This window comes from Pholcus phalangioides, unplaced genomic scaffold (genome assembly GCF_987345545.1).
Source record: "Pholcus phalangioides strain wild (caught in Gottingen) unplaced genomic scaffold, Ppha-v1.0 ptg000027l_1, whole genome shotgun sequence".
Lineage (NCBI taxonomy): Eukaryota > Metazoa > Arthropoda > Arachnida > Araneae > Pholcidae > Pholcus > Pholcus phalangioides.
In genome coordinates this window covers 11,951,959-11,963,736 of record NW_028301617.1, presented here as the reverse complement: position 1 = coordinate 11,963,736, position 11,778 = coordinate 11,951,959, and the positions used below count along the sequence as shown (strand labels likewise).

The window sequence follows — 11,778 nt, the reverse complement described above, 5'->3', positions numbered from 1 at the left end:
CTATACCGAATTTTCTGTGTCACACACAAAAACAGTTGGACGGTACGTACGACTCATAACTAAAGCATCTCTTGCTGTATTAACAGACGAGAGTCGTGAAGGCTTCATTCAAGCCAGAGTAAAATCAAGGAAAACTTCCATCGTTTGAAAAACAGTTGACTATTTTGCAAAAAAGTGAACTGTAATAACAGTGCGATAACAGAGGAAGCAATAGGGGCATTCTCCTGACACCTATATCGTCAAACTATGTTTTTTTTTTGTTTTTATAATTTGAAACATGGTTATAGTTTTGTCGCACTCCTTTTTATCGGAAAAACCCAATAAATTTGTCTATAATTGAGAAATTTTGAATATGTTCTCAGCCACCTCGTTGGGCATTTTGCCTGTTGTGGTGTTGTATTTGTAATCTACGGGGTGATTATAAAAAAACTATCCCAACATATGGGCCCCTAACTATCATACCATTCACCGAAACTGAATGAAATTTTGGCATAAGGTATTTTGAGGTATGCGATCAAGAATAATATAGAAAACAACAGTGTCACTCTAACAGTTACGGTTACAGTGAGAAAATTTCGAAAATATCAAATGGCAACACCAAGTTTTTTTTGTATTGGAATGCGATCTCCATACTGAAAAACACTAAATAGCGTTGGAATGGCACCTGTAGCACGAAAATCCCCGGAGCTAGGCAAGGAAAAAGGACTTTGCCGTGCACCAGAGCATTAATGTTCGTTTCATTCGTCACACCGTTTCTTCGGCTGAGATCCCAGCCTGATTAGTCCTCCACAAGGTCATGTGGAAAATTTGTGAAACACAATAAAATGCTTTATTTTATGCTGCTTCTCTGTCCTTATTGGTTGTCCTCACTTTTAGCCTATCTACCGCCGGTGATTTTCATGCTACAGTTGCCGCTCGAACGCTATTTAGGGTTTTTCCCAATGGAGATCACATTCCAATACAAAAAACTTGGTGTTGCCATTTGATATTTTCTCACTGTAACCGTAACTGCTTGAGTGACACTGTTGTTTTCCATATCATTCTTGAGCGCATACATCGAAATACCTTATGCCAAAATTTCATTCAGTTTCTGTGAATGGTATGATAGTTAGGGGCCCATATGTCGGGATAGTTTTTTTTATAATCACCCTGTATATAGATTTAATATAATTGTATATAATTCAATACGCAGAATATATCACGGCACCTCAGTGAGCGCGGCACGAAGTTTGGTACCAGAATAGTAACGGCAATTAAAACCGAGCACAACATCGGTCTATCGCCATGGGCAACTAATGGTTTTCACGTGAAATACAATTGCAATTGCGTATTTTCACACCTACACTAGTGTATATGTTGTTACTCTCTTTGCAATTGCTTTTGTTCTGTCCCTCCCCCCCCACTTCATTCACCTTATGACATTTGATGGAAATATTTGTGTCTGCACAATGCAATGAATAGGTGATTAAGATTTCCTTCTGTCAATGGCGCTTTTTTTCTCTCGAATGATTTAAGAAATATTTCTGTTTTTTAGAGAAAATTACAGAGTGAAGAAATCGTTCAGGCACCTGTTGAAAATGACGGCAATGATTGTTACTGTCGTTAGTATGTATACATTGCGTTACTGATCATTGATTCTTCAGTCAGCGCCTAACCACGTTTGCTCTTCCAAGAAATTAGTGTCTCTTCCTGTAGAGTCCTTACTCTTCAAGACGCAGCATTTTCCTATATTTTGCGTCAGAAATGGTGCAAACGTCAGCAAATTTCGAGCTCGGAGCTTTATTCCAAGTTTTCATGTGCTTTATTTCCATATCGCCAGCCATAAATGTAAGTTTTCATTTATTATTAATTGTCGTTATTTGTTGTTTTATTTATACAGTCGAATCCCGTTATAACGAAATCCAAGAGACCCTAGAAATCTCTTCATTATAACGTAATTTCGTTATGAAGGAATTCCAGGTTGTTTATAAATGTCTCTACGTAAACTTATCTGGGGGAATTAGAAAAATGTTCGTTAAAACGTGATTTTCGCTAAAGCGGGATTCGACTGTATATTTATTGCATTACCTTATAATCAAGAGATATAAAGATATATATTGAAGAAATAGCGAAAATAGCTTTTCGAATGACAAACGCGCTAGTTCTGCTCACTTGTTCGTTCAAAAATGTAAACTAAATGTAAACTAACTATTTGAAGAAAAAAGGAAATACAAAATGGAGTGAAATAGAACCTGTACAGTGGGTCATAATCAGGGGCAACCCCATGCATGGTTTGAAAAAAGTTGGCGTTTCTGAAGGGTGGCTATGCCTGACTGCATTAAAAATGTCAACCATTGTTCTCCGAAGCTAGCCTTCTCAAAAACTTGTTGGACGGAAAAATTACAATGAAAAAAAAATATGTTGAAGAAATACGATACAAGGAAAAAATGTATATATAAAGTATATACAATACAAATACAACGCCACAACAGGCAAAATGCCCAACGAGGTAGCTGAGAAAAAGATGCCCATAAAAATATGGATGTCATATATTTCAAAAATACAGCAACCCAATTAAAAACTAAAATTATAAACAATATATAGCCAACAGACAATATAGATTAGTTTTTTAGACCTACTGGAAGGACACCTTAGTCCCTTGCAATCACAGAGTGAATGTTCCTAATTTATGTATTTATATGTGGTTTTTTTCTTTCAGTTCTGTCTTTTTGTATCAGATTGCACTTGTGGTGTTATTGTGGAATTTAAAAAAAAAGTTTGAATGCAAGTGAGCATAGTAATGAGTGAATGTGCAACTGAGTGAGGTAGTGAGCATAGGACTGGCAATTGAACAAATAAGTTAGCAAGAGAGCACAGACGTAGTGAATGAGCAAGTTCGTGTTCAAGTGACCGTCGGGGTGGCGATTGAGCATGTGAGTGAGCAAGGTGCGCATAGGAGTATAAGAGTGGCGATTGAGCATATAATAGAGCAAGTGAGCATAGGAGTGGTGATTGAGCAAGTGGGTACAGAAGTAGTGATTTAGTAAGCAAGTGGGTACAGAAGTAGTGATTTAGTAAGCAAGTTAGGAGCCGTTCAAGTATTACGTAAGCAAATTTTTAACCATTTTTGACCCCCTCCTCCTCCTTGTCAGCAAAACGTTGACCTCCTCCCCCCCCCCCTTGTCAGCAAAATTTCGTCATCAGCTCTGCCCCTCTGAATCCTAACTCATATTTTCATAAAGGGTGGTTGATGACGTAAGTATTATCCAAAGCCTCCCTCCCCCGCCATCAAAAGTCAGCAAATCGGAAACCCCCATCGATGATGACGTAATACTTGAATGAACCTTTAACATAGCAATGAGTGTATGACAAACCAATGTACAATGCTCACCAACTTGCTCAGAGGTGAGTGAATGAGCAAGTTTGTGTGGAAGTGAACATATCAATGATATAATGAGCAAATTATTTAGTAAGTGAGCGAATGAGCATGACAGTGAAGCAGTGACTAAAGGAGTATCGAATGAGTAAGTTAGTGAGCAAATGAGTAGATGGGGTAATCAGTGAGGAAAGGAAGCATAGGAGTGGTGATTGAGAAAATAAGTGAGATAAATAAGAAAAGTAAAAAAATAGAACAAAAAGTAAGCATAGGATTTAGTTAATGAGTAAATCGGTTAGCAAGTGAGTGCAGACGTGGTGAATGAGCAAGTTAGTGTGCAAGTGATTTTAGGCATGAATGAATGAGCAAATCAGTGAACAAGTGATTTTAGGCATGAATGAATGAGCAAATCAGTGAACAAGTGATTTTAAGCATGAATGAATGAGCAAATCAGTTAGCATAATAATGTCCACTGACATGATCCCACTAGCTATAGTCGTTGAATGGCATATTGAGTGGCGGTGAGACACTGGAACCTGAACTGATGTGTGTGAATAGCCCATACTGTAACGGGTCGGATGCATCGGCGTCTAAAGACGGTACATCGATTGCACTGATGTATGTGTATTTTCCTTAAAGGAAGAAAATATCAGTCATCTGTATTGTATTGGTTACTGCACTCGCCCGCGGAAGACAAGGGGACGGTGGTTGGATTCCCCGCAGAGGTATATCAATTAATCCCCACAAAATTCATCTCCGCTGCGTATCTAGTAATCAATCCCTCATGTGAGAAATTGAAAATGGCGTCGTCTTTGTGAGTAAAGTATGTTTGCTCGCGGTCTATTCTAGTGAAGTGTTATGTTGATGGATGGTAAATATACGTTAATTTTCTTAGATTCAAGAGACTCCGAACGTACCTACGCTGGGCTCGTCCATTGGAAAACCACGCATGTCGAGAAACGAACCCGTCGCACCGGAACTACGTAAGAGCATGTTGTCTTATGTAACTAACACTTTTAAAAGCTTGATTTTAATCAAATTTTTTGTGTTAAGTGAAATTCGAGCTGAAATATTAAAGTTTTCGTTTCAATCTCAGATAAATGTTTCTTTGTTGAAGCAGTACATGAATTCATTTCGTTGCTATTGCAGGGCCGTTTTGCCCTTGTCCCCTTGATCACACCGTCGGTGGACAACCCGCTGCCGCTGCTCGAGGGATGTTCCCTTATGCTGTAAGTGTGTTGTTCATTCCTAGTTTTGTTTAACAATAATTCGCGAATCAAAATTTCTGTCAGTTATTATATTGAAGTGATAATTTTGTCAAGGAGAGATCAATATAATTGTGGTAGGTTGGGTCATGTATGACATGGCGAATAGAAAACGTGACGTATTCCATCGTTGATATCAGTGCAAACTATGAACTGTCGAGTTATAAACTCTCGTGTTGGTTGACGAACATTATTTTGAACTATGTAACGGCGATAACATTTTTCAATGTTCAAATTTCATTTCTCACAAGGTCTACTTTCGAATGGATCAAGTACCGGAGACAGCACCGAAAAACTACGCTGAATATAGAGAATGTACTGGGGCGTTAATCACAGACAAACATGTGTTGACGGCTGCTCATTGTTTAATGAAGTAAGTATATAAATTCAATAGAAAAGCGTTTGAACTTCAGACATGTGAGCTGAGAATTCTGATCCTCCACGCAGGATCGAATGGAATAAATTAGCGTTTCTCAAATTATGGTCCACGACGACGGCACACGTGGTTCGAAGAGAATCTCGATAAATTAATTTTAATTGAATACGTGAAATATATGTGTTCGTTTCGATTGTTATCACCGATACCAGTAATAACTTATGGCAGGGGGTCTTCAACCCATGGCATGCGGGTCGAATGTGGTCCTCGGAGCATTTTGTCATGGCCCGCTGACCATTTTGCGAAAATAGCTGCTTCACATGGAAAAACAACTAAATTCAAAACACAAACTCGTTAACCCTTCAAGTGGCACAATTAGAAATCACTAAACCCCTCCCTTCAAAACGCCATCTTTTTTTTTTAGTGAAGTAGACTTTCTTCCGATTTTCACAATCGAAACGAAAAAAATCGTGATTGAATAAAACGAAACACTTTGCAATTGAGAAAACACTTTAGCGTTTACTAATACTAAACACTTAACGAGGTAAACACTTTCGCAATTTACGAATCATTTTCACACTTTCCGCGATTGTCGAAACACATTCGCACTTCACGAAACGCTTCTGTGGTTTACGAAACACTTCCGCGATTTTCGCAACCGCTTCCACGATGCTCAGACGCTGAACTCACACCGGACATTCACATTGAACGGTGATAAAAGGCATCGATGAACCCGTTCAGGTTGAACGTTTTTTGACTTTGTGCGTTGGATTATTTTCAGGGTGAAAACGAACATCAGTGAAGGAACTTTCACGTGGCGATTGCAGGTATATTGAGGTTGAATAATAAAAAAAAAAAAGGTCACATTTTTCCGTTTGGTGCCAATGTGTAGTCACACGCTGTTTGGAGAAAAACAATTTATTTACACACACTACTAATTACAACATGGAAGAAACAGCGCCAACAACACGACCTGGACGCCATGATCGCTTCTTCCCTTTATGCACTCTCGAACTCACTCTTTTCGAGCGCTGATTTCGGGCGCCACCTACATTTACGGGGGCGGTCGGTCCTGACCGTTATAACCATAGTTACCATAACAAATTTATAAATTGTGAAAATTATCTTCATTCACGGTGGTAGTAGTAAAGATTACAAATTCCAATAAGCTTCGCTGAAAAACTGGAAAAGGAAGACAAAGCGGTCAATAATATGTGAGAATACGAAAATGTCCCGTAAAATACGGGTCATACGGTCTCGACAGTGTTGTTGAAAATGAGTGGTCCGTCGGATTTTTCAGACATATTGCTGCATCGAAGGGTTGAGATACGCTAGAATTTGTAATAAAACGCTTAAATCGCATAACCAAAGGGATCGCCACCACGTTTTTACAAGCCTTACTTTGAAAACACGAAAACTGTCTATCCCGTCTTTAAGGAACATTATTTTTTCTTGCAATGATGATTCGCCTGTTGCCTTAAGATGGAATATTTTGTTATATTTTTGAGAACGAATCGTGAATTTGACTGTCGTAATGTGAATCGTCTTGAGGTAGGGCTGAGCTTACACATTCTGCAGCTCACGTGCGAAAAATACGTTTTTTTTGCTGCTCATTAATTTTCTTAACCCTTACAGCGGCAAACCCGATATACCTCGTCAAACCTGGTCTGCTTTATTTCGGTCATCCCGAAATATCTCAGGTTCTTGATATTTCCAATGCAGAGCAGGAAAATTTTAAAAACCGTTTAAAGGGTTAAACAGAGTATAAAAATCAGCCTCATGATATAAAGTACTGGTATTTTTTCTTTCGAGCATCGAAGCATTTTTAAAGCTCAGTAGACCGTTAAACATGGCACACCTTTAGGGCATATGGCCAGTTTGTGAGCGCGTTCATGTAAAAATCGCAGCTTACGATGAATATTGCATGCCTTTATGTGCGGCATGTCCGCAGCGTCTGATTTCTGCAGCTTCAGATTCGATCATCGGGACGAAAATTTTGACCCATGTAGCATGATGGCACACTGAATGCCATCATGATCTATCCCATAACGTCCGAACAATAGCTCAATGAAAATGTACAACAATTCAAAAAGAAACAAAGAAATAGAATTGAAAGGTGTGTATGATGAAAATGTTCAATACACAACTAATCTTCCAAATTACTAACCATTCAAAGAAATTGCAATACAACCAGATGAAATTACACAATTACGCTATATTCGAGATGCTTGTCCGGATGGTCTCAATGAAGCTGCAAACGTCAGACGGGGCGTACCTATCAGTATGTTGAATTCTTGAAATTAATGCTGTATTATCTCAGTATATATGATCTGATTGTACGATTTCATTCAAACAAAATGTCAGTTTTACAGGAGAACATTATCTCAATTTGATCATCGGCGGAGTAAATGTACCTGACAAAATCGAGTGGCTAACAATTGATCCCGGTAATTACGTTGTTCATTCGGATTATAACGACACATTAGGTGATCACGACCTCGCACTGATCGAGCTTTACACACCCGTCGACTTTGAATACTATCGGTCCAAAGGAATCCTCATCACAACGGTCAAGATAAGTACTAAAAACTTTATGCCGGAGCGCGGAACATGGCTTACTGCAGTTAGTTATGGTCGCCGATTCAATGATGGTAAAACTTTTTTTTTGAACGACCGTAATTTCAGATGCTTTTCATAATGTATCCAAATATGCATTAATAAGATTCATAGATTAATGAGAGAGATTAATGGCCGTATTCACCGACAGAGTGAACTGCAGAGTTTTAACTGCAATCGCAGGTTAAAGTGTGTTGGTGAATACGACCGTAAGATTTTCATCCAAATTCAAATGAATAAATTCTGGCTGAAATTGATCAAGTTTGTGATTAATTTCTTTTCTTAATTGATGATTGAACGCACTCCCTATCTCCTGTGTAGCTTTCTTTAATTTTTTTTTTACAGGACGTGCGACATTCATTTTTTCAACATTTGTTTTTCAGATACAGCCCCGAGAGACTTTTTGCGATACGTTCACCTTCCAGTGATTCCACCCGAACGTTGCGATGAATTGAAAGGGTTCATGAACAGAACGCAAAAAATTTGCGCCGGAGGATTCCCGAAATATGATACTTGCCATGTGAGTAGACTACAGCAACAAATGTAAAAATCTGCTTACTGCTAATATCATAGACGTCGCAAAACGTTCAGAGCAATACAAACAAAAATCATTTTATACAAATAACTTGTCAAAAGAAGATGGCTGGGAATAGATTTAAAAAAAAAATTGGGCTAGACTGTGCCATAGTAAAACCTTGTAAGATGTGTTGTTAGATTGCCTTAGCAAGTTTACAAGAATGCAAAAAAAAAAACAACCAGATTATTAACACGAGGGAAAATTTCCGGAAATTGCACCAGATAAATTATAATATTCATGATAAAAATACAAAAATGTTCAAGGTGGACAAAAATATGCGCCAAAATAAATGTTTACGAGATTTGGATAAGAGTTCTACACTTGCGAAAAAGACTCTCTTACCGGAGAAACATCATTATTGTTGGTACGATTAGCTGAACATAGGTTACTCAAGGATGGGTGGAATTTTTGTTTTGGTCTTCTGTACACCGTTCGTACCGACGTTCTCGGTGTTGGTCCTCTCACTGTAATTCACAATGTCTGTAATATGTACGTATTCTGATTCGCATATTTTGGTTCCTAATGTACCAAGCGGCTCTAAGTTTTCTGAAAATTTTATTCCGATCTGACTGTAATGATTTATTGTTAGACTTGCAAGCATATGACCAGACTGGAGAGACATAGACTAGTGTGGGTCTGATTATTGATTTGTACAGTAAAATTTCATTTTTTGTACTTTTGCTAGCGGAAAAGTAATTTCATTCACTGTCCCTGGTATGCTTTTGGCTTTGTTGCGCACGTATCTGATGTTGGGGGGGGGGGGGTGTGAAAGACATGAATATTATTCAGGAAGTATCAAAGATATTTAATTTTTTCCACTGGTCGAATTTAGAGTGGTTACCAATTATGTATACGGGATTTTTTATTTTTTTATTTGCTGAGTTAGGTGAACTGGCATTTCCCATTATTGAGCACCTTGTCGGACTGCTCACACCAATTCAAGATTTCGTCAGTTGGAGATGGTCGGCAGCATGGCTAGCGTTTTTGTGTCTACAGAGGACAACAGCATTGTCGAAAAAAATTGTCAATACTCCAGCATGGAAAGCTGGGGAATCATTAATATAAAACAAAAATAGTTGGGGGAAAAACAGTACACATCCTAAATTGCTCTCTTATCCATCTATTCAGAATGGGACAACTGTCTCCCCCTAAATCATTTATTGACGTACCTGAAAAATTGTTGTGGGATATTTGATACATACACTTTATATGATTTACTGATAATTCTAGAATAAATGAAAGTAATAATTCCGGAACAAATTGATGAAAACTCTGAGTCAATAAATGAAACAATTCCAGAATTGATGGAACTTCAGAATTACTGAAAAACCAATAATTTTTAATTTTTTTCAACAAATAATTTTAGAATTAATTAAAAAAATAACATATAAATCAAGGAGAGAATTAATTTCGCAATTTCTGGTAGAAATTAATTCATAATCAATTCAATCACGGATCACATGACGTGTAATAAAAATGCTCCGAGTTGGACGATTCAGTGGAATGCCAGTCTTTTAGACTGGGAGCATCGGTTGCGTACGACTAGGCAAGACAGCTTTAGACCAGCACTATCTAGTTATAACTAACTTACTGTGCAATTTTTTAAATATGCATTACGTTATACGTAAAAAAAAAGAAGATTTTTCTCATTGAGATTCGGGAGAATCAGCCACATACCGCGCATTGATACGTTGGTTAAAAGGCTTTCGTTGCCATAGCAACGTGTGATGCGGTTCCCTTGTAGCTTCCCCTTCACTGCAAAGTTAACCTGAAACGGACTATAGGTCCCAAGTTATACAAATTTTCAATGTTTGACGAGGTAGTTTTAGTACTTCGTGTTTGCTCTCTTATACTTGTTATAAGTCATCTGATGACGTTATACCGAGATCAAACTCCCATCACTGAAAACTTTGACGCTTCGTTTTCCAATGAGATATTCAACATTATCTTCGGACATTTTGTCTAGAAAATATTTTTATTTCAAATCCTATGTCGTGACGTTCAAAAATCAATCATGTATGCAAGAAGAAATAATGTTGGAAATAAAAATGTCCATCCCTTTCACGCAAGCTATTACCCGGTTGTCTGTGCCTCAGTTCTCGAAAAAAAAAAGAGTCCACAATTTTTAACCAATCTATGACAATTTTCATACAAATGGTCCCACCATAAAAAAATAAGCAAAATTCAGACCTTTTCGGAGAAAAAGCTTTGATGTTAACATTATTAAAAAAATTATCAAAACCGAGAATTAGAATGGATTGACTATGAAACCACGACAAAGGAAAATGTTGAGCAGAATGCCGTCCGATCAATTTATAATGTATTCTGTCGACGCACCCCATGATTCGGTTTCGATCTCTTGCAAAATTTTTGTAGGAGAATGAAATGCTCAATGTGAATGTCCATAACTTGACAACTTACTGGAAATCTTTTTTTTTTTCCACCTGCAAATATCTCGCTACGAGACGTGTGAGTAATTACTCCGATGATCTTACACGATACGTTTTTATTTTCGTTTATAACGCATCCTAATTACATAATTAATTATTGTAAATGAGAATCATATTATACATTAGTTTGGAATAGTTCCCAAAATATCGCTCGATTCCTATTGCCTTTAAAGAAAATTTTAAAAAAAACCATTTATTTTCAGGAACACTCAGGAGGTCCCATGCTTTTATTTCATCCTAAGACCATGGAATACGTTCAAGTAGGTATTATTTCATACGGTCCTGAAAAGTGTCATCAAGCAGTACCTGAAGTGTCAACCAATGTGGCAGCGTATTCGGATTGGATCTACTTCCAAACTTGGAACGCTTCTTGCGTACCTTGTTTTATTGATATGACGTAAATTGAACCTATAGTGATTATTTTGGTGCGGCTATGGACAGTCGGAGACAATCTGCTAGCTGCATAGTTGTATACGGAACACGTATTTGGCAAGCAATAGAATTGCGAAATAAATTATGTCGTTAAATAGTAATCTAATGATTAAAATGTTTGTCATAAAATGTCTCGAAATTGACTCCATAAATGTGAACGTCGTTTTGAAGACGGCATCGAGATGAGAATTTAAGACGAGATCCTAACTTGGAATAATTCTCTCATTAGAACTATACGTGATAATAAGAGGAACAATAAAAAGTAAAGAGAAGGGGCTTCCCATGAAGAGACGGAGCGCCCTCAACGGATTTACGCGTGCCAAAAGTAATTTTCGTGGAGGGACGGAAAAGGCCTAGCAAGTATTGCAGTGCCGAAAACAAAATCGTAGATAAAGAGATGGGGGGGGGGGGGTACCAACTGGTTTGCACGTGCCAAAAAATAACGTCAGCCTATTATAAAAATTTTGCAAACAAATCAAAACCCCTAAAATATCAGTGAAATTTTCAGTTTCAAAGGTACATGTACGGATTAATATAGTAAATGTTTCAGATTTAGAAATGTTAATAATGTTCTTAAATTAAATATTTGTTTTAAAATTATGAGAAATTAGTTGAAAAAGCACGAGTCAAAGATGGCACATTCCAGTGGCACTCACGGACGCATAGAAAATGACGTCTTGACTCTGCCAGAAACGAAAGCCTTTTCT

General features: G+C 37.6%; 1 protein-coding gene across 1 annotated transcript; it reads left to right on the top strand.

Moving 5' to 3' along the window:
- Positions 1 to 1,674: 1,674 nt before the first annotated feature.
- On the top strand, positions 1,675 to 11,200 carry LOC149068443 (brachyurin-like). Its single transcript, XM_089251626.1, has 7 exons — positions 1,675 to 1,827; positions 4,251 to 4,338; positions 4,505 to 4,584; positions 4,872 to 4,993; positions 7,361 to 7,647; positions 7,996 to 8,132; positions 10,843 to 11,200. Exons 1-7 carry the CDS (start codon positions 1,744 to 1,746, stop codon positions 11,038 to 11,040), a joined length of 996 nt encoding a protein of 331 aa, XP_089107752.1. The 5' UTR covers positions 1,675 to 1,743; the 3' UTR covers positions 11,041 to 11,200.
- The last annotated feature ends 578 nt before the right edge of the window (positions 11,201 to 11,778 follow it).

Coding starts and splice junctions, on each gene's coding strand:
- LOC149068443 (XM_089251626.1), top strand. CDS start 1,744: ATGGTGCAAACGTCAGCAAATTTCGAGCTCGGAGCTTTATTCCAAGTT. Junction 1,828..4,250: donor CCATATCGCCAGCCATAAAT/GTAAGTTTTCAT, acceptor TAATTTTCTTAG/ATTCAAGAGACTCCGAACGT. Junction 4,994..7,360: donor GCTGCTCATTGTTTAATGAA/GTAAGTATATAA, acceptor ACAAAATGTCAG/TTTTACAGGAGAACATTATC.